General features: G+C 41.5%; 1 protein-coding gene across 3 annotated transcripts in view; it reads left to right on the forward strand.

Moving 5' to 3' along the window:
• ankle2 (ankyrin repeat and LEM domain containing 2) overlaps window positions 1-23,728 on the forward strand; it is a 98,943-nt gene that overhangs the window by 49,726 nt on the left and 25,489 nt on the right. For all 3 annotated transcript variants that reach the window (XM_059994640.1, XM_059994641.1, XM_059994642.1), the window contains exons 4-9: window positions 308-501; window positions 8,538-8,726; window positions 11,985-12,107; window positions 12,201-12,267; window positions 20,250-20,431; window positions 21,749-21,846. In XM_059994640.1, the coding sequence (XP_059850623.1) occupies window positions 308-501; window positions 8,538-8,726; window positions 11,985-12,107; window positions 12,201-12,267; window positions 20,250-20,431; window positions 21,749-21,846 (853 nt within the window). The remainder of the gene's footprint in view (window positions 1-307; window positions 502-8,537; window positions 8,727-11,984; window positions 12,108-12,200; window positions 12,268-20,249; window positions 20,432-21,748; window positions 21,847-23,728) is intronic.

A 23,728-nucleotide genomic window follows, 5' to 3' on the forward strand; every position in this document is an offset into this window, starting at 1 on the left:
GCAAGTGAAGATGAATCTAGTTATTCCTTTGGTTCAGAAGCCTGATGGTTGACTATTGCTGAACCAGGCAGTGTGAGTCCGGGGCTCCTGTATCTCCTTTCTGATGGCAGCAGTGAGAAGAGGGCATGCATTACCTGAGTGCTGGGGGTCCCTAATGATGTCCACAGACTAGTGGAAAAGAAACATTTTCTGAATTCTGTGGGATAGAGGGACGCATGACTTATTGGAATGCTTTGAACATTTTGGAGGTGGCCTTCTCCAATCAAAGTAAAATATTTGACTTGTGTTTGCTTTAATGTTCTGTCAGATTGGCTGAGTTCTGCAGAAATGGAAGGCACCAACAGGGAGCGAGCCAACAGTTACAAAAGTCCACGCTCTCAGGACTTAACATCCAAGCTGCGGAAGGCTGTTGAAAAAGGAGACAGAGCTACCTTTCTTGAACTTGTGTGGAGCAATCCACGTTACCTCATTGGTTCCGGAGACAACCCTACAGTTCTACAGGTTAGAGGAATAGACCGTCTTGCGAAGCTGAACCATAAGATCAATTCAGATTAATTTTTGTTGCTTCTATCGTAGTTTCTTATAAGACCATAAAATATAGGAGCAGAATTAGGCTATTTGGCCCATCAAGTTTGCTCCGCCATTTCAGCACGGCTGATCAATTTTCCCTCTCAGCCTCAATCTCCTGCCTTCTCCGCATGTCCCTTCATGCCCTGACTAACCTAAAATCTATCAACCTTAAATATACTAAATGACTTAGCCTCTACACCCGTCTGTGGCAATGAATTCCACAGATTTACCACTTTCTGGCTAAAGAAATTCCTTATCTCCATTCTAAAATGACGCCCCTCTATTCTGAGGCTGTGTCCTCTGGTCTGAGACTCTCCCACCATAGGAAACATCCTCTCCACATCCACTTTATTGAGGCCTTTCAACATTAGATAGGGGTCAATGAGGTCAACCCTCATCCTTCTGAATTCCAGTGAATACAGGCCCAGAGCCACCAAATGTTCAATCCCAGAATCAAATTTTGTGAACCCTCTCCAATGTCAGCACATTCTTTCTAAGATAAGGGGCCCAGAGCTGCTCACAATACTGTGAGTGAGGCCTCACCAATGCTTTATAAAGCCTCACCATTTCATCCTTGCTTTACCGAGCCACATCATTGAGAGAGGACTGAACCATCAAAGAAATTATTTTTACTTTCTTGATTTTAAGAGGAAAATGTTTTAATAAATGTGAATAAAAAGAACAAGTTTGTTCAGTTTTTACAAGAATCTGACATTGTATCAAGAGCACCTGTAGCTTGGTCACTGTGGTTTAATGGTTGACCTTGAGGTTTTATGGTTTCTGTGGGTTTCCTTGGCTGGCTGCCTTTGATCCTAGTGATTTCAATGGTTCAGTTTGATAGCAGAGAATGTATACAAGCTGAAATTCTTACTCTTCACAGACAGCCACAAAACAGGGAAAAACCACAAAGAATAAATGACAGAAGACATTCAAATCCCAAATCCCCCTCCCCCCACCCATGCACAAACAGCTGCAAAAGCATCACCCCTCCCTTTCCTCCTCCTCCCACTTTTGTTTGATTGGTTTGTGTGTGACAATCAGCAGCAATGGATTTTGGGGAATTTCTGGCAATGCCAACTCCTGAGGTATTAGCAAAGGCTAAAAAGGGTGAGGTGCTGGAAATTGCTAAAGAACTGAAGCTTACCGGGATAATGACAGCTACGACAAAGCCTAAGGTTCAGAGGAAAATAGCTGAGCATTATATAGCTATAAAAGTGTTTGATGAGGCAGTGTTAGAGAAGTTTCCTGTAAGAAAAGATGTGATCCAGTTACAGTTAGAACAAATAGTGTTAGAGAAACTTAAATTAGAGGCTGATAGGGTTTCCAGTGATGTCATCGTCGAGAATGGCAGCCTAAGTCACTAGCTCCTCCGGAAAAACGTGTATTAAACCCCATTAACTGTCAAATATAATATTTTTCGAAAAATATTTTAACTAAAAAGAGGGACAAGAATGGGGAGAAGAAATGGAAATTAAAAAAGCGACACTGTGGAGCCTGCGTCCGAGAGGAGTGCAGCGAGCGGCTCTCCGACCCAACCGCGTGCAAGCGAGACGGCCGCCGGGCCTCGTTCAGTCGAAGCGGCGAATGTCTTCGAAATCCTGAAAAAAATAATGGAGGTCCAGAAAGATATAAATCAGCAGCTCCGTGGTATTAGGGCAGAGCTCGCCAGCGTCAATCAAAAAATAGTGTTGGCAGGAACTCGCATTGAGAAGGTGGAAGATCGCGTTCAAAACGTTGAGCGGATACTGAACAAGACAATAAAAATAATACATCACCAAGAAGGTAAACTGCTTGGCCTGGAGGGAAGATCATGGCGGAAAAATAGAATCTACAACGTTCCCGAAGGAGCGGAGGGTCTGTCTATGACGGAGTTTGTCAGAAGGTTACTGCGGGACGCGCTGGATCCTCCCCCGGCTATGGAGCTGGAAGTCAAAAGAGCGCACCACGCGCTCGTTCCAAAACCTACCGGGGATAGAAAGCCACGATCAATTATAATTAAATTCCTTCGGCACAGCACCAAGGCGGAGATTCTACGAAGGGCCTGGTGTAAGAAGAGAGTCTTTTTAGAGGATAAATGAATATATTTCGACCAAGATTCCCCCCCCCCCCCCCCCCCCCCCGGCGGTCCTCCAGAAATGCAAAGAATACTCCGAAGTAAAACGAGTATTAAAGCAAAATAAGATTAGATTTCAAACTCTGTACTCTGCTAAACTTCGAGTGTTTTATGACAACGGGACACAGTTGTACCAGACAGTGGAAGAGGCGATGACAGACATGAAGGCCAGAGGGTTGCCCGTCAGCATGACCAAATCGAAAGAAAGCCTGGCTGATAAACTGTCCCACTCGGCCTTGGAAATAGTGCGAGAAACGAGAAGGCAGGAGACGGGAGGAGGCCGAGAGAAACATATCAGGAAGAGACTGGGAGTTTCCCAAAGACAGTCCTCACCCCCTTCAGAAGAACCATAAGGTTTGGCTAACTTTTAAAATGTTGAGAAGCTAAACAGAAGCAAAAGTACATGGTGATATACCTATCTCGAGAAATTCTTATTATAATGTTGATTTTATATTACTTAGTTGTTATTCTTTATTCGCCACTTACTCCTTTTTCCCCACCAAAATGAGAATATATATGTGTGTGTGTGTGTGTGTGTATATATATATATATATATATATATTTGTGTGTGTATGTATATATAGGAGTACACAGGGAAATCTTTTCTGTGTAATGGATTTGTTCACTGACTTTTATGAATACTGCAATGGGGGGCCCTCAACTCACAAGTAGGAGGGGTTATCCTCCACAGCTAGACATTTCCTCTAGCTCAACGCAGGGTCATTTGCTAGAGACCTCAGAATCACACATTCGTTGCCATTTTTGTTATTGTTTGAGTTTCTTGGTTCTTATTTTTTCAGGGAGTAGATCGATTAAGTTTTATTCTAATTTCAATGATACGTTGACAGATAAATACAGATGGCTAAGGACAAGGTAAAATTCATTTCTTTTAATGTAAATGGGCTATTAAATCCAATCAAATTTAAGAGAATTTTATCCAAAATGAAAAAAGAACAAGCCCATGTAATATATTTACAGGAAACTCATTTAAGTGATAATGAGCATAAAAAACTAAAGGCTTCACTAATCTGTTTTTCTCCTCATATAAATCAGGGCATAGGAGAGGAGTTGCTATTCTTATCTCAAGTAAGCTAAATTTTGAAAAAATATTCGAAATGGGAGATAAAGAAGGCAGATATATTCTGGTAAGGGGGAATATAGATGGCAATTCAGTTACTCTATTGAATATATACGCACCCCTGGGAAGTGGTATTGGTTTCTTTCAGAAAATTACTGATATTATGGTAACAGAAACAGAAGGTCTCCTGATATATGGGGGAGACTTAACTTTACAATTACAACCAAACTTAGACTCCTCCAGTAGAAAAACCTATGAAACAAAATCTTTACATAAGAAAGTTAATACGCTTTTTGAGGATGTTGATTTAATTGATATATGGAGGGACCTTTTCCCTGACAGAAGGGATTACGCTTATTATTCTGCTCCACATTCTGTATATACAAGAATAGACTATTTCATAACATTTGGAAAAGACAAAGACAAAATAAACACCTGTGGAATTGGGACAATAGATGTAAGTGACCATTTCACCTATACATTTATCTGTTGATTTTGACCTACAACCAAAGAATACTATTTGGAAACTAAATTCAAGTCTACACAATGATCCGTACTTTAAGGAACAAATTAAAAAAGAAATTGGTCTCTACTTAGAATTTAATGATAATGGAGAGGTTTCAACTCCCGTTTTATGGGATACTCTGAAGGCAGTCTTAAGAGGGAAAATTATAGCAATATCTTTATATAAGAAAAAAAATAAGGAATAAAACATTAGAGGAATTACAAAATAGGCTGAAGGAACTAGAGAAAAACACATTGAATTTGGCACAGGATACATCGGGGAAATTAAAAGAATTAGGAATGAAATAAATAATTTGGCTATGCAAGAGATCAGGAAAAACTTAATGTTTCTGAAACAGACATTATGAAAGTGGATCAAAACCTATGAAAATACTGGCATGGAAACTGAAAAAGAAGATAGCAGAAAATACAATTCATAGAATTAGGGACCCAAGAACGAAAATGATAAAAAATAAGCTAAGTGAAATTCAAGAAGCTTTTGAAGTGTTTTACAAAACACTATATTCCAAAGTTCCAGGGGGAAGCACAACCCAAATTGACACCTTCTTGAATTCTCTAGAGTTACCCACTTCAAGCGAAGAACAGAATAGAAGGATGACTGCTGACATAACTGAAGTTGGATTAAAAGCTGCAATTAGTAGGCTTAAATTGAACAAGTCGCTAGGATCAGATGGGTATATGGCAGAGTGGTACAAAGAATTTAAAAATGAGTTAATTCCTGTTTTATTCCCCACACTGAACTGGGCTCTAAAAAAGGCACAAATGCCACCCAGTTGGAAGGAAGCGATAATCTCAGCTATACCGAAAGAAGTCAAGGATAAAATAGAATGCGGGTCATTTAGACCAATATCCGTTCTTAATGTAGATTATAGGTTATTTACCTCCATTATGGCCAAATGGTTAGAGGAGTTTCTACCCATACTGATATGTAATGATCAGACAGGTTTTATATGACAACGCCAGACTCGACAATATACGAAGGACACTTCACGTTATGGATCATATACAAAAAAATAAAATCGAAGCAATACTGATAAGCGTGGATGCTGAAAAAGCATTTGATTCAGTTCATTGGAATTTTCTTTATAGAGTTTTACATAGATTTGGTTTCCAAGACATTTATTAAAACTATACAGACACTATATGACAATCCTACTGCTAGGATTAAAATCAATGGATATTTATCAAATAGTCTTACCCTAGAAAGGGGCACAAGACAGGGTTGTGCATGGTCACCACTACTCTTTGCGTTATGTCTGGAACCATTAGCTCAATACATCAGACGAAATGAAGATATCAGGGGAATTACTATTAAAGGGACAGAGCATAAATTGGCTTGTTATGCAGATGATATTTTGATCTATCTAGGGCAACCAACATACTCTTTACCTAAATTGATGCAATCCTTTGAACAATATGGTCAATTATCAGGATACAAGATCAACATAGATAAAACCCAATTACATTCATATTACTATAGCCCACCAAGAGAAATTGAAAGTCGATACCCCTGGGCATGGCACATAGAGTCTTTCAAATATTCGGGCATCATTAGGCCAAAAGATTTGGCAAAGTTATCAGAATGTAATTATCAGCCTCTATATAAAAAAATTAAGGAAGATGTGGCAAGATGGAGCCTGATACCGTTTTTTCAGTCTCAGTTCAAGGATTGAGTCTATTAAAATGAATATATTGCCCAGACTGTTACCTCTCTTTCAGACCCTACCAATAGAGATTAATCAAAATCAATTCAATGAATGGAACAAGATGCTATCAAGGTATATTTGGCAGGGTAAAAGGCCTAGAATTCGTCTCAAAACTTTGCAATTAGCAAAGGAAAAGCGGGGGATGGGGCTTGCCTTAGAGATTATTATCTTGCGCACAGTTGAGAGCTGTGATATGTTGGTGCAACCCATCATATGACACTCAATGGAAAAACATTGAGGAGCGGGTACTTCCCATCCCCATACAAGCAATTTTGGCTGATAACAACCTGCAAAGGTACATAAATACTATTGATAACCCTTGGGTGAAATTGACTCTTAAAATATGGAAAACTACTATAAAAGAATATAATCTAGAGGGAGATATTGCAATTCTTAAATGATGTGCACATGACTCTGATTTTACACCAAATAAATTGGATGCTAGATTTAAGGATTGGACAGCTCTTTGCAACATAATGAAAGAAGGAACACTGTTCAGTTTTGAAATGCTTAAAGAGAAACACTTATTAGCAAAACAAGATTTTTATCGGTATTTACAGATGCAACAATATGTTAATAAGACACTTAAAAATGTAACCAAGGCAAATGCATGCTTGATAGAGCTCTTTAGAAAAGCATATAATTCAGATAACGTATTAGAATCATTTCGAGCATGTATAAGGAGTTGTCAAATCTTAAAACACATTTGACTTCATACATTAAAACAAAATGGGAGAAGGAAGGAGGGATAATTATATCTGAGGAAGAATGCACAACAATATGGAGATATCAATGGAAGTGTACCAATTCACAGAAATGGAGGGGGTTTGGATGGAAAAACTTGATAAGATATTTTATTACACCCTCTCTGAAATCCCATTGTGATGGTAACCTCCCTGTTTGCTGGAGAAATTGTGGAAATCAAAATGCAAATCATTATCATATTTTTTGGGACTGCCCTGTTATCAAAAACTATTGGAGGGGGATACACAATGCCCTACAAGACATCTTTAAATGTGAAATACCCTTAGAGAGTAAGACCATATATTTTGGATATATACCTCAAGAATGGTTGAAAAGAGATAAATATTTAATGAATATACTGTTGGTGGTAAAAAGACTCTTACTAGGAAATGGTTATCACAGGAGAGCCCAATTTTATATACATGGATGGAAATTACAATGGACATTTACAAAAGGAGAAGATAACAGCATTTGTTAATCATAATCCGGAACAATTTAATTCATACTGGGAAAATGGTTTAACTACATAATGCCTCATAGGCCTGATTTTATTCTCACAAATCAATGAATCTGTTGTAAAAAAAAGATCACTCCCTACTTGTACATAGTTCTTTCCTTTTGCTTGTTTTTTCTTTCCACTCTTTTCTTTAAGTGTATATCCCAGATAAATACAGTGTGGAGATTTTGTGATATATATGATTATATGATATATATGTACAATGTCTGAACCACCTCTGGCAAAAGGTCAGTTATTTAGAGATAGATATCTTATTCTTTGTGATCCCTTCGGAAAAGGCATTTCTAGGGTGGGATCTGTATCAGCAATTTTGCCTTTTTTTTCAAGAATCACTCATCGCTAGTTCGGGAAGTCTCTTCTCACTTACTTTATGAATCATATGGACTTATTAAATTACCATCTTAAGACTGTGGTTGAGTAAGATCTGCTAAGAATTGTCTCTTAAATTCGACGGTTTGATAACTATATATGCATAACACTGTTAACTTCTGTTTAAGTTAGTCATTTGTTTACTTTTCAATGTTTTTGAGTAAAGGCTAATAAATTTCGTTGTTTATTTATAAAAACCTGACTCAATTTCATATCTATTGCTGCTGGTGCGTAATACATCTCACACAGATATAGAAGGATTCCTCATTGCTGTTTCCATTACAGTTTTGTTTGACCCAGTCATGGTTGTTAGCCCTGAACTGAACCCCCAAACCTGAAGAACCAGTGGATCACCCTTATTCTGGCCTCTACTCTTTGACCTGTTTAGCATGGGTGACTGCACCAAGAGCAAAGCACAAGACCCTGACTCCAGACAACAAAGCACTCTGGTCATTGAGGCACGCAAGCCTCCAAACCCTACAACAAGGTTGTGGTCCTCTTGAGGACCACCAGTGCCTATCTGCCAATTAATGGAGTTTACTGAATGTTGTGTAAGAAGGGAAGGCTTTTCCTTCAGGATGTTGATTCACTTTTCAGTCTCTCGTTTTCTGGATGGGAGGCAGGGGTAATGTGAAACATTTTCCATAGCTCTGTAGCAATGTGTGCATGCCTGAGAAAGAGATAAGGTTTTGAAGCAAAGGTGCCAAGTTTGTATAATTTAGGATGATGGCTGCTCAGAAGTTTCTTCAGTATCTGCATACTCAGATAAGACCTGGGTTTGGAAAGGGTGTATATTTGAGATGGTACTGGGAAAGGAGATGTTGCAGTGACCCGTAAGATGATACCTATAAGCATGGCGGGGGAAAGAAAAAAATGATTCTTGATGGTAACCGAATGATTCTCTGTAAATTGCAGGAAGGTTGTCGGTACAATGCTATGCATGTGGCTGCCAAAGAGAATCAGCCACAAATTTGTCAGCTTCTGCTGGAGACGTTGGAGAGTCCTGAATTTATGCTCCTTATGTATCCAGATGATGATGAAGTTATGCTGCAAAAACGCATCAAATACATCGTTGACCTTTATCTCAACACACCTGATAAACGGGTTGGTATTACAGCTGCTCTTAATGAATGGTTTTCAAAAGCCTCTTTGATTGTAATTAATGAATATTAATTAATGAAATCACTGGCTGATTAAATTTGTTTTCATTGAATTGGGAGCATTGGCTCTTAAAAGTTGAGTTAAACGCTAAAAGACTTTTACTTCCAATGCAATCTTGTAGTCATGCTGAGTTAGTTCAAAGTAAAGTTTATTATCAGAGTACATATGCCGCTACATGCAACACTGAGATTCATTTTCCTGTGGGCATACTCAGTAAATCTGTAGAATAGTAACTATAACAGGATCAATGAAAGATCAGCCAGAGTGCAGAAGGCAACGAACTGGTAATTGCAAATATAAATAAATAGTTATAAATAACGAGAACATGAAATAAGACAAATAAAGTGACTTCATTGGTTGTGTGAGCATCTCAATAGATGGGCAAGTTACTCTATTTTGTTCAAGAGCCTGATATTGAACCTGGCGACGTGAGTCCTGAGGCTCTTGTACCTGATGTAGCAGCCTGAAAGGAAGCACCTGATTCTCCTTTGGTAGAGACGTTTGTGCATCCTGCCACCCAAACATAAAGGATTTGCCACCTAAACCTGGACCTGAAATGTATTCTTTTCATACCTTTGTGTCAAAGTGTACCAGGCAGCCATGTGTCCACCTTGCTAAGCTGTCAATGTCCTGCAGCCTCCTGGTTTAGCATTCTTATTTGTGTTAGTAAATCTTCTTTATCTGGGTTACGGATATTAACATAAATGAAAAGCAAGAACTTCCTGCCGTGCCCAAGTCTTTTTTATTTATTCATTTACAGAACGTGGGCGTTGCCAGCTAAGCCAGCGTTTATTGCCCATACTTAGTTGCCCTTGAGAAGGTGGTGATGAGCTGCCTTCTTGAACCGCTGCAGTCCCTGAGGTGTAGGTACACCCACAGTGCTGTTTGGGAGGGAATTCCATGATTTTGACCCAGCGACAATGAAGAAACGGCGATATGTTTTCAAGATGGGGAGAGTCTTGGAGGGGGATTTCCAAGTGGTGGTGTTCCCAGGTATCTGCTGTTCTCGTCCTTCCAGATGGTAGTGGTCGTGGGACTGACAGGTCCACAGATTCTGTCTGTCCACAGATTACCTGGTGAACCCTGAATTAAATGTCAATTTTGGAACTAATTATATAAACCTCTATGTTCATTTAATTACAAAAGACTATTGACATTACCATCAGAACATAAAAATGTCTTGGGTAATGATAATCTTTACTAAATGAAGAAGCATCATGTACAGTTTTCTTTTCCTTGGGGGCCCTTAGCTCCCAGGGGAGCACAGACCATTGGTTTCCTGTCTTCCTTGTCCATCGGTGTTTCTGTAATCTGTTGTATTCACTGTACAGGGGATTGTCTGATACAGCTTCACCAGAGCCTTGCTGGACGGCCCTACCCATTGCCTCCTCTCTTTATGGGAACGTAGGGTTGGATCTTGTACAGCTTTGTTTAAAGCAAATTTTCTTTTTTTTTCTGAATTCCCAAAATAGTAGATATAATTAATTTAAGGTCATTCATACTTAAAATTTTTCCCAAGTGTGTCATTTTTCAACTGCTGTATATCACCAAGCTCCCGGACTGTTAGCAATCTACCTATTGTACCTTATGGTCAAATTTGACTCTGTCCAGACAAATATTACAGGCACCTTTCCATGGATTGGAAGAGTTCTAGCTTTGGGGGATTGAGTCATATCATAGTAAAAAGTGCTGTATACCAATGAGGAAAAAGTAGTCTTGATCAATGCCCTACAATATGGCTGCACAATATTATTCAGCAATGCATTCACCAAGCTCACTTAGATACGCCCTTCAACTTCATAAACTTATGGGATAGGAAAGAGCAGTGTTGTCATTGGAGCTTCTTTCTTTCCAAGTTCTCCTCGACGTTTCATGCCTCTGCCTCTTTGTTCAAAGTAAGTTCATTACCAAAATGCATATGTCACCATATGCAACCTTGAGGTTCATTTCCTTATGGGCATACTCAATAAATCCATAATAGAATCAACGAAAGACCGCACCAACTGTGAAAGTAAACTGTACAAAAATACAAAGGGGAAATAATAATAATAAATAAATAAGCATTAAATGTCGAGAACATAAGATGAAGAGTCCTTGAAAGTTGAGTCTATAAGTTGTGGGAACATTCAGTGGTGGGGGTGAGTGAAGTTATCCCCTTTGGTTCAAGAGCCTGATGGTTGAGGGATAATAAGAATCTGGTAGTGTGGGACTTACAGCTTCTGTACCTTCTTCCTGAGTGGTGAGGGTGTTATTACATCAAGTTCCAAGAGTTCCCAATCTGACACCATTTTGGATGCACCTTCATTCACCCTAAGAGCTGGAGAAAAGGGTCTTCCCACTATTAATTGCATCCTTACAGCAAATTGTCATGTTCACACTTATATGTAAATATGCTCAGGGGAATGTTCTACACTGGCTCAGTTAACTAAACGAAAAGCTATAGCTCATCCTACAAAGCCATTTAAAATCAATAATCAAAAAATATTGTAAACTGAAAATGGATTTATTGATCAGCCACACTCACTTCCAGGTTTTGAATATGCAAGAATGCTGTTTCATAGTGGTTAACCTACTGAGACGTGCTTCCAGGTTCCACCATGGCACCATCAAGTTATTAAGTAAATCCAAAGCTGAACGGTAGGACCTCCAAGAGGCCCATAACCTTGTTGCAGGCTTTAGGCGCTTGTGTACTCAGTGACCCAGAGAGCTTTTGGAAGGGTCACCCATGCCAGACTAAGAGTGGTTCACCTGTCCTCCAGGTTCAAGGGTTCAGCTCAGGGCTAACAACCCTGACTGGTCAAACAAAGTTGTAATGGAAATGGCAATGACGTATCCTTCTACGTCATGAGTCTGCACCAGGACTTGCGAGACTGATAGTAGTGAAACCAAGAGGAAGCTACTGAACAGTGGTGAAAGCCCTGAACACCACCAGAGACGGAGGACCTTCATTGCTGCCCTAAATCCCAGCAACGTAATGGGCAGTAAGTTAATGATATGTAACCACAGAACTACCAGATAGTCATAAAACTTTAACTAGTTCAGTAGTGACCTTGAAGGTAGAAATCTGCCAACTTTACTAATGTGTGATTGTAGACACATTTTTGTCAGTTTAAGATGAAGAATAATGTTAGCACTAATATCCACATTCCACAAACAAATATTGGAAGTAAACTTGCAAGCATTCTCTGGTCTTATTTTCAGGGCTTTGACACGCCATTACACTTTGCCTGCAAGTTTGGGCATGCGGAGGTGGTTAATGTATTATGCTCTCATCCTGAGATCTGCAAAGCCTCAAAGAATGCATATGGGTTTACTCCTGTGGAGGTAAGGTTCCAGGTTTTGTTTTGCTCCTAAAGTAATGCTCAGCGTTAATTTCATTGTCTGTCTCTGGTTTGATCATTTCTATTTTGCTCTTAGGTTATTTGTGAACGGAATAACACTGTATCTGAGGGGCTAAAGGACAAGATCAAAGAATATTTACAAGGTTAGTCACCATTGAGATAACAAATGTCTGTGCCTGTGATCAATAATAAAGTCTTTGTGTCCTCAATTGGATGCCTCTGGATGTACACTCTCACTAACCTGGCCCATTAAAGTGATGGAGTTCTTTTAGAGGTTTGCAGGAATGTAAGTTGCTAGAGCAACATATAGTGGCATGCAAAAGTTTGGGCATCCCTGGTCAAAATTTCTGTTACTGTGAATAGCTAAGCGAGTAAAAGATGACCTGATTTCCAAAAGGCATGAAGTTAAAGATGACACATTTCTTTAATATTTTAAGCAAGATTACTTTTTTATTTCCATCTTTTACAGTTTCAAAATAACAAAAAGGGAAAAGGGCCTGAAGCAAAAGTTTGGGCACCCTGCATGGTCAGTACTTAGTAACACCCCCTTTGGCAAGTATCACAGCTTGTAAACGCTTTCTGTAGCCAGCTAAGAGTCTTTCAATTCATGGGGGATTTTCACCCATTCTTCCTTGCAAAAGGCTTCTAGTTCTGTGAGATTCTTGGGCCGTCTTGCATGTACTGCTCTTTTGAAGTCTATCCACAGATTTTCGATGATGTTTAGGTTGGGGGACTGTGAAGGCCATGGCAAAACCTTCAGCATGCACCTCTTGAGGTAGTCTATTGTGGATTTTGAGGTGTGTTTAGGATCATTATCCTGTTGTAGAAGCCATCCTCTTTTCATCTTCAGCTTTTTAACAGACTGTGTGATGTTTGCTTCCAGAATTTGCTGGTATTTAATTGAATTCATTCTTCCCTCTACTGGTGAAATGTTCCCAGTGCCACTGGCTGCAACACAAGCCCAAAGCATGATCGATCAACCCCCGTGCTTAATAGTTGGAGAGGTGTTCTTTTTATGAAATTCTGCACTCTTTTTTTTTCTCCAAACATACCTTTGCTCATTGCGGCCAAAAAGTTCTATTTTAACTTCATCAGTCTACAGGACTTGTTTCCAAAATGCATCAGGCTTGTTTGGATGTTCCTTTGCAAACTGATGCTGAATTTTGTGGTCAGGACGCAGGAAAGGTTTTCTTCTGATGACTCTTCTATGAAGGCCGTATTTGTGCAGGTGTCGCAGCACGGTAGAGCAGTGCACCACCACTCCAGCGTCTGCTAAATCTTCCTGAAGGTCTTTTGCAGTCAAACGGGGGTTTTGATTTGCCTTTCTAACAATCCTACAAGCAGTTCTCTTGGAAAGTTTTCTTGGTCTTCCAGACCTCAACTTGACCTCCACTGTTCCTGTTAACTGCCATTACTTAATTACATTACGAACTGAGGAAACGGCTACCTGAAAACACTTTTCTATCTTCTTATAGCCTCCTCCTGCTTTGTGGGCATCAGCTATTTTAATTTTCAGAGTGCTAGGCAGCTGCTCAGAGGAGCCCATGGCTATTGATTGTTGGGACAAGATTTGAGGAGTCAGAGTATTTATAAAGCTTTGAAATTTGCATAACTTGGCCTTTCCTAATGATGATCATGAACAAGCCATAGCCCTAACAAGCTAATTAAGGTCTGAGACCTTGGTAAAGTTATCTGAGAGCTCAAATCTCTATTGGTCCCCAAATTTTTGCATTGTGCTCCTTTTTTCACTCTAAAATTGTACAAAACAAAAATAATACATTAATCTTGCTTAAAATGTTGAAAAGAATGTTTCATCTTTAACTTCATGAGTTTTGGAGATCAGTTCATCTTCTACTCAACTACTCACAGTAACAGAAATTCTGACCGGGGTGCCCAAACTTTTGCATGCCACTGTACACCCATGACTGTGTGGCTAGGCACAGCTCAAATGTCATCTACATATTTGCTGACAATACAAGTATTGTTGGAAGAATTTCTGGTGGTGACAAGATATGTCAGCTGGTTGAGCGGTGTTGCACCAACAAACTTGCACTCAGCATCAGTAAAACCAAAGAACTGATTATGGATTTCAGAAACAGATTTCAGACGGGAACCCTCACCAGTCCTCACTGAGGGATTAGAAGTAGAAAGAGTGAGCAACTTCAGGTTCCTGGATGTCAATATGTGAGTATCTATCCTGAACCCAACATATCAATGCAGCTCCCAAGAAGGCACGACAGCAACTATATCTCATCAGGAGTTTGAGGAGATTTGCTATGTCACCATAGACACTTGCAAATTTCTACATTTGTACCAATGAGAGGATTCTAACTGGCTGCATCTCTATGTGGGGACTAATGCACAGAATTGAAGTAAGCTGCAAAGCATTGTAAACATAGTCAGCTCTATCGTGGGCACTAGCCTCCGTAATATCCAGGACATCTTCAAAGAGCGATGCCCCAAAAGGGTGGCATCCATCACCCAGGTCATGTTTTGTTCTTATTGCTACCTACCTTTAACAAAGAGGTACAGGCACCTGAGGGCACATGCTCAATGACTTAGAAACAGCTTCCTCTCCTCTGCCATCCGATTTCTGGTTGGACAATGAACCCATGAACACTACATCACTACTTTTTTTATTTCTATTTAATTTAACTATTATATGTATGTATATTTACTGTCATTCACATTTTTTCAATTGTGTATTGTACTGCTGCTGCAAAAACAACAAATTTCACAACATAAGCTGGTGATTAACTTGATTCTGGTTCATAGGAGTGATGGAGACCAAAAATGGCATCCTTCACTAGATTCCTATTCACAATACAATTCCAATGCTTATGTAAGGTGTATCACTCCAGGAGGCCAAGAGTGGCAGTGGTGCTATGGTATAAAAACAACTTATAGAGTGACACTACTGAATGTGGTGACCATGCATGTAAAAGTTTTCCAAGGGGCATAGAGCACTTGTGCAAAAGTCTTAGGTATATATATTGCTAAGGTGCCTAAGGCTTTTGCACAGTACTGTCTTTATCAATGTGGAGCAGAGAGCAAGTTTGTAAATTTGGCGGAAAGAAAGGATGTTGAGAATAGCGAGGGTGGAGTACTGCAGGAGAGTGTGGGACCTGTGGCAGAAAAGGTGTGCCAGTGGCAAAGGGTGTGTTGCAGGTGTAGACACACCCAGCCCTGAGAATCCAGGCAAGGTCATTTGATTCCAAACAATTACCCTCTCTCTTCCCACTTTCCCAACCATGATTCCCCTCTCCCTTCCCCCTTCCCTCCCTCAGTCCACAGACCCATAATAGAATTATCGTCACTCGCATATCATAAAATTTGTGGGGTTTTTTTGTGTTGTAGCAATACATAAAATTACTACAGTATTGTGCAAAAGTCTTAGGCACATATAGTATTTATAGCTAGGGTACCTAAGACCTTCGCATGGTACTGTGTATATAGTGGGCAACCAGAAACTTTTTTTCCTGGGTGCAAAGAGCTAATGTGGGAGGCATATTTTTAAGATGATTGGAGGGAATTATAGGGGGTGTCTGAGGGTGGTATTTTTCACATGAAGAGTAATGAGTGTATGGGACGTTCTGCTAGGTGTGGCGGTAGAGGCAAAGACATGAGGGACATTTAAGAGCCTCTTAGACAAACACTTGGTTTAAAGAAACTTGGAAATCTTTGTGGGAGGGAAGGGTTAGATTAACCTTGGAGTAGATTAAAAGATAGGCACAGCATCCTGGGCCAAAGGGCCTGCACTGTTCTGTATTCTGAAACTCATCTATCTGGCAGTGGTCAGCATGAAACATGTTGTTTCCACGGATGCTGCCCGATCTGCTGAATTCCTCCAGCGTGTTGTACGTGTTGAGCATAAAACAGCCTGTCGTTGGTGCTTCCCTTAACCAAACAGTCCAAATCATCCGGCAGGGCGCCTCATTTCAGGACTCTTCACCATGCACTGAGACCTTGCTTGGCTGGCAGGAAGAGGGACTAGACCCTGCCAGTCAGATCCTTCCCGGACAGGTGAAGTACCATCCCAGTGCACACTGCCTTGGAGTGACTGAGATAGGGAAGAAGCAGTCCCCCACCATTTGGCAACTCTGGATTCACTAAGAGGTTATGGAGACAGACCCAGTTCAGTAAAAAGACAGCTCTCTCATCCACTGACTGCTGCTTCCAAGGGACAAACACTGAGGCAGGCATCCAATGTTACTGGAAGGTCATCAGTTTGGTGTAGGACCCCCAATACGTGTTGGGTCTTCCAGCACAGCGAGAGGTGTGTAAGGGGATGGTACCAGTTGGCACATTCCGCACAGCAGGAAGACGTGCTGAGGACTACACTTTCAAATGTCACCATATATAACCCTGAGACATACTCAAAGATCAACCAGAGTGCAGAAGACAACAAACTGCAAATGCAAACATAAGTAAATGGCAATATATAACGAGAACATGAGATAATGTGATTGTTGTTAAAAGTGAGATCATTAGTTGTAGGAACATTTCATCGATGGGGCAAATGAGTTTAGTTATCACCTTCTATTCAAAAGCCTGATGGTTGAGGGGTAGTAACTCTTCTTGAACCTAGTCCTGAAGCTCTTGTACTTTCTACCTGAGAAGAGAGCATGGCCTGGGTGGTGAGGATCTCTGATGATGGACGCTGCTTTCCCATGACAGCGTTTCATGTAGTTTGTTCGATGTGGGCAAGGCTTTCCCCTTTGGTGTACTGGGCCCAACCCACTACTTTGAATTTTCTGTTCAAAGGCATTGGTGTTGCCATATCAGGCTGAAACTCGATGCCACCTGTGGCTGTGTGGGGAAGAACCTCAGGCCATGCATGGAGGGGTTGAGTTCGGTGGGGAAGCTCCTCAAACTACGAATTAAATGCTCCCTACAGCGCGCATCTTGAATAGCTTCAGGCAACCAAGTCCAGCTCCTGGCCTTCACTTTTTATTCAGCTACTAATCCCGGCGGGGCAGTTTTTACTGATAGGAGAAGGGGCAAAGTTGGGTTACTGGCACCTTAAAACCAGTCACTTCAGGCAGATGGGGCTTTGCAGCTCATCTGGGAGAAGGGAAACATCTCATATGTCCTCTTTCTTCCACCAACTCTGCTTCACATTCCCATTTGGATATGTCCATACATGGCCTCCTCTACTGCCATGATGAGGCCAAACTCAGGTTGGAGGAGCAACACCTCATAGACCATCTGGGTATTCTCCAGCCCCTTGGCATGAACAGCGAATTCTCCAACTTACGGTAATTCCCTCCCCCTCCCTTCCCCCATCCCAGTTTCACTCTGCCTCCTCCTCCAGCTGCCTATCACCTCCTACTACTTTCCTCTGCCCCACCCCTTGATCTGTCCTCTTACTGGTTTTTCACCTGGCACCTACCAGCCTTCTCCTTCCCATCCTCCCCCCACCTTCTTTATAGGGCCCCTGCCCTCTCCCTCTTCAGTCCTGACGAAGGGTCTCGGCCCCAAAAGTTGACTGTTCATTTCCACGGATGCTGCCCGACCTGCTGAGTTGCTCCAGCGAGTTGTGCGTGTTCCATTCTCAAACCTTTGCTGCCTTGGAGAAGGCTTCAGGAGTAAACCCAGAGGAAAATACCGGAGCTAGATTGCCTGTGTTGAGTTCATTGCTGACTGGTGACTCCTGTGTCGTCACTGATGTCAAGCTGTATCAGTCTCTGCAGTTCTTTGGATTCATCAGCTGCACAGAGAGGAGGAGCCTGCTGGATGGGCACCAGCTAGCTCTCCATATCGTTCTGCCTTGGCTGGGGTGCTGCATCCAGGGTCGGGCCCAACTAGTGAGGGCCTCACTCACTTGTGTGTTTGCCAGTGGGGGGTGCAGTGGCGTCCACACCAGATACGAGGCAAATGGTCCCTGGTTCGACTCTGGCCAGCTCCTTGCATGCTTTCCATCTGCGCTGGATTGAGTATCGAGCTAACAACTCAGCTTCATAAAAAGCAGACAAATGCTAAAGAACTGATAAGGTTGTCGCTGATGAGGAGAGGAACGACAACTCATGCTACCATCCCACCCAAATTATTTCTTTCTCCACTTTTTGAGAAGTGAGTGTGGTTGTGTGTTGAAGATTCACCAGCATGTTGTCTAGGAAGGAGTTTCTCACTTATGAATTTAGTCATTTTTTTACTTGGAGCTGAGAAGACCAATGGGAGGCATGATAAAGCTGTACAAAATTATGAGGAACATAGACGGAACAGATTGTAGCAAATGTTTCCCTGATAAAGGTTGGCAGGTTCCCTCCCTGGAGCCTATTACTGAACCTGTAAAGGTTTTATGACTATTTTGTTCAAAAAAAGGTTCAAATGTTCATTTATTATCAGACCATGCAACTCTGAAATTCTTCTCTGGGTAGCCATGAAACCAAAAAAAAAGGCAGCACAATAATCAACCCCCAAATCCTTCCTCTCTGCACAAAAAACAAACAAAAATGGAACAGGCATATCGACTCCTTCCCCACACAAAAAAGCTAGAAAGATGGGGTGAAAAACACAGAATGCAAAAAAACCATGGGACTGAAAAAAGTCTGCAGTTCAAGTCCACATCTAAAGCACAGAAAACCTGGGCAACATTCTCCCTCTCCGTAGCAGAGTGATCTCGCCAGTCATTAAAAAGGTAGTCTCCCCTCTCCGTGCAGAGCGATTTCCCCAGCAACAGAAACCAGTCTCCCCTCTCCGTACAGAGTGATCGCAACAGCGATAAAAAAGCAGTCTCTGTGCAGAGAGATCACACCAGCGATAAAAAGGCAGTCTCCCCCTCCTTGTAGAGAGATCACACCAGCGATAAAAAGGCAGTCTCCCCTCTCCTTGTAGAGAGATCTCACCAATGATAAAAAGGCATTCTCCCCTCTCTGTAGCAGAGCAATCTCAACGGTGATAAAGAGGCAGGCAGCGGGTGCTTCAATCTCCCTTGTTGCTTAATTGGTGAACAATGGAAGCTTTAATCTCGTAGTTCTGTGGAGGCCTCTGTACTTGGGCGATGTGCCTCTGTCTCCCCGTCTCCCCTGGTCTCTCCCCTCACATCTCTTCTCCCCCACCCCCCCCCCATGTCTCTGTGTCGCTGTCTTTCTGCATCCCTCTCTTTCTCTGTCTGGCTGTGTCCCTGTCTTTCCATCTCTCTATTTGAAAGCATCACAGCAGACTGTAATGTCATAATCAGCAAGTTGTTCTCTTGGTCTCCTTTCCCACTGTGGAAAAGACCCAACACCTCTCTATCCCTTGTTGGGGAGAGAGAGCTTGTGGCATGTATAATTGTCACGTTCTCCCTTTTGGGACTTTCCTGTTGCTTGGTCGAGGGTGTTAATGCTTTTTGCTGAAATAAGTGGTAGGGGGCAAGTTGATGCTTTGCTGCTGCTTGTGTGGGGGAGGGGGGGCTTTGGGGTTATAACATTTTGCTGTCATTCATTCTTCTGTTTTTCTGAAGAGAAAGAAATTCAGGTTGTATACTGCATACGTTCTCTGATATTAAAAGGAACTGTTGATGGTCAAGTAGAAATTGCCTACTACTTTGCTGTATGACTGTGTGACCAGTTGGAGCAGGAGTTCCCAAGCTGGGGTCCATGACCCCTTGCTTAATGGTATAAAAAAGGTTGGGAACCCCTGATGTAGAGCCAGTGATGAGCAAAATGTTAACAAGGTTCATACTATCCAGTTATACTGATGTCTCCCCAGAAGATGGTGCTATTTCTGCACGTCCCAGTGTACATTTCCATCTGTTTCTCTGTCAGCTTTTAATGATCAAGTGTGTGCCGTTTAGTAGAGTGGTGGTTTACTGCGAAAAAGATGAATGACCCATTAATTTGAGTGAGGATCTACAAAGTAACCATAAGGTAACCATGTTGCCTCTTCTGTTTTCCATTTTCTGTCTGTAAAGATTTCATAGGTTCTACCCTTGAGCGTGTGGGTTTCTTGGAAAGACGTACCTGTTAGTGGGTTAATTGATCAGATAGGTGTAATTGGGCAGTGTGGCTTATTGGATTGGAAGGGCTTCTTACTGTGTCTCGTCTCTAAATAAATAAGTAATTCAGCTGCCTTCCTCTAGCTTGCAACAGATCCAGTTTGTTACTGTTGTCAAGACTGACGTGTCAATGCTTTGTTTCAGATCGATATTATGTGCCATTGCTAAGAGATATTGAGAACTCATCTCCACCTGTCATTGGTCCTCCCTGGTCACCTGACCCAGCAGATAAGCTCCTCTGCACATCTTTATACAAGCACTCTGGGAATCCCAAGGATCCAGTTATGGCAGTAAGGGCATTTGCAGGACCCATGTCCCCCTGCAAGGTAATGTTTAAAATTACATTTCTCACGTTCAAATACATTTTGACCAAACAAAATACTACTTGGGGGTTCACATGAGATTTTATAGATCTTCATCTATACTTACAAGAAGTTATTGTATCTCTAAGATTTCCATACAAAATAAACTTTGCATGATGTTCACCAGTCATTTGCAATTATTTCTCATTTGTGAATAAGGTGTTAGGCCAAATTTGGAGAATTCTGTACAGTCCTGATCGCCTGTCCTACAGCACGTTTCCTGAAGTGCATTGAAGTGTCACTGGTTAATCTGTTTTCTACCTTAAAATAATTAATTTATGCACTTTAGTTTGTGTGTTTATGCGTACTTCATTTGTAGATCTTATCCTTTTATAAGTTACTGTGTGTTATGTGTACTACTGTGGTTCAGGGAAGTGTCTTGTTTGACTGTGTACTTTTATATCGTTAAATGACAAAAATGACAGGGCTGAAAGACTTCAGAGAAAATTTACAAGGATATTGCAGAGTCTTGAGGAGCTGAGTTATAGGGAAAGGTTGAATAGGTTAGGACTATTTCTTGAAGCATGGGAGAATGAGGGGAGATTTGCAAATTGTGAGGGGTATAGGTAAGCAAGCAGGCTTTTTCCACTGGAGTTGGGTGAGACTCGTACTAGAGGCCATGAGTTAAGGATGAAAGCTGAAATACTTGAGGGTAATCTAAGGTAGATCTTCTCTCAGGATGACACTGTTGTAGAACAAGCTGCCAGTGGAAGTGGTAGACAGCTAGGACGCATCTATGGTTGACCCCCCCCCCAACCAACAGATAGGTGGGATAAATGCAAGCAGGCTTTTTCCATTGTGAAATTAGAACTATAGGTAATGGGTTAAGGGTAATAGGTGAAATGTTTAAGGGGAACATGAAGAGGAACTTCTTCACTCTGATGGTTGAGAGAGTGTGGAATGAGCTGCCAGCAGAAGTGGAGATTTGGGTTCAATTACAAAGTTTAAGAGCAATTCGGGTAAGTACATGGATGGGAGGGTTATGGATGACTATGATCTAGGAGTGGGTCAATGGGACCAAGCGGAATAACAATTTAGCACTGACTAAATGGGCTGAACGGCCTGTTTCTGTGGTGTGCTCTATGAATATAATTAGGACTGGTTTAGGAAAGGAATCCTCAAAGGCAACATCATGTTTGAAGAAGGGACATCATACCAGCATGGATCTCTAACCTTCATCGTTTATAAATGGTTCATGTGGGGACTGAGGGGTAGGGAAATTTTTATTTAGTTCCAAGCAGATTCAACACTCTTGCAATGTTCCCCTTTGTGTCAAATTAGGCAAGTGAATTCCGTCGTGTGTGGAAAGCTCCATCCCGAGAGAACACAAGCCAATATAAAAAGGCAGATGTGAACCGAGGTTATGAACGAGTTGGAAGGTAAAGATAACACTGTGAAGGATTGCAGTAGGGGCTGTGGTCCAGGTTCAGATCCTTGGGTCTAGGCAGAATAATAGTTTTGCAAGGAATCGATGGGGTGAAGGGCCTTTTCTGTGCTGTAGTGCTCCATGACTCTACAGTACTGCGCAGAAATCTTAGGCACTTATATAACTAGGTTGCCTAAGACTTGTGCACAGTACTGTAGTAATTATATGTATTGCACTGTACTGCTGCTGCAAAAAAAAACAAAATTCCTGACATGTGAGTGATTCTGATATGGGTCTCTATTGTGGACTGGGAGTGGAAAGGGGGCAGAGGAAGGGGAATCATGGTTGGGGAAAGGGGAGAGAGCAGGAAGCACCAGAGACACATTCTATAATGGTCAAAAAACCAATTATTTGGAATCAAATTGCTGTGCCTGGTGTCTTGGGTGTGTATGACTGCACCCGTGCCCCCCCCAATCCCAACCCTGGCACTTATCCTCTGCCACCTGTCCCACACCCCTCCCACGGCACTGCACCCTTGCCCTGGTGAGCAACATCCTTTGCTCTCACCAGATTTACAAATTTGCTACAGTCCTGTACAAAAGTCTTAGGCACCCTTGCTATATATATGTGCCCAAGACTTTCTGCACAGTACTGTATGACACCATGAGTCTGCAAGGAGTCAACGTGAAAACATTGTCTAAGTAAAATGAATTATTTCTAAAATTATTAAAGTTTTATGTTTAATTCTTTTTCTATCGAGAGAGAGAGTAAACTTCATAATGAGATGACTTCTATTTAGAGTGCTTCAATGCCTACACACTTGGCACATTTAGTTTCCAGTCAAGCCAGGGTATTATTCCCTCACTAGTTAGCCCACTGATGCTTGCAATGAACCTGACGTAGTTGGACCATAAGATCTAGGAGCAGAATTAGACCATTTGACTGCTCCACCATTTCCCCCTCAGCCCCAATGTTCTGCCTTCTTCTTGTAAACCTTCATACCCAGACTAATCAAGAACTTATCGACCTCTGCCTTAAATATACCCAATAACTTGGCCTCTGCAGCCGCCTGTGGCATCAAATTCCACAGACTCAGATTTGCTGACTAAAGAAAATCCTCCTCCTCTCTGTTCTAAATGGATGTCCCCTTATTCTGACGCTGTGTCCTCTGATTCTTGACTCCCCCACTGCAGGAATCATCCTCTCCACACCCACTTTATTGAGACCTTACAACATCTGACAGGTTTCAATGAGATCCACCCCCCCCCCCCCCTTCTGAGTTCCAGGAAGGACAGGCCCAGAGCCATCAAACAGCCTTCACATGACGAGCCTTTCAATCCCAAAATCATTTTCTTAAACCTCCTTTAAACGCTCTTTAATGCCAGCCATCCTTTCTTAGATGATGGTCTTAGTTAATGTTTTTGAAGAAACAGAGGCAGTAAACTGTGGAGAGTTATCCAAAAGATCATGGCAGTACATATTAAATAATAAGTATGACAGCAAAGAAGCCATCAGGAGAGTGATGAGCTCAGAGATTGGGGGCTGTTTGCCATGTTCAACTCCCTAATGTGATTGCAGATATACTACATTAACCCCTGTATTACACATACATGTACAACATGTATACTTTGTCTTTGAACATAATATGGAACAGTACAGCACAGGAACAGGCCCTTCAGTCCACAGTGTATTGCCAAACCAGCTAAGAAGTAAGTCAAGAAACCCCAGAAAACTAATCACTGCTACCTACACCATGTCCATATCCCTCTATTTTCCTCATGTCCATGTGCGTATCCAAATGGCCCTTAAAAGCCTCTAACGTATTTGCGTCTGCCACAGTGTATTCAGTGTATTCTGTGTATACACAGTGTATTCAGTGTATACACAGTGTATTC

The sequence above is a fragment of the Hypanus sabinus genome, chromosome 18 (assembly GCF_030144855.1).
Source record: "Hypanus sabinus isolate sHypSab1 chromosome 18, sHypSab1.hap1, whole genome shotgun sequence".
Classification (NCBI taxonomy): Eukaryota; Metazoa; Chordata; class Chondrichthyes; order Myliobatiformes; family Dasyatidae; genus Hypanus; species Hypanus sabinus.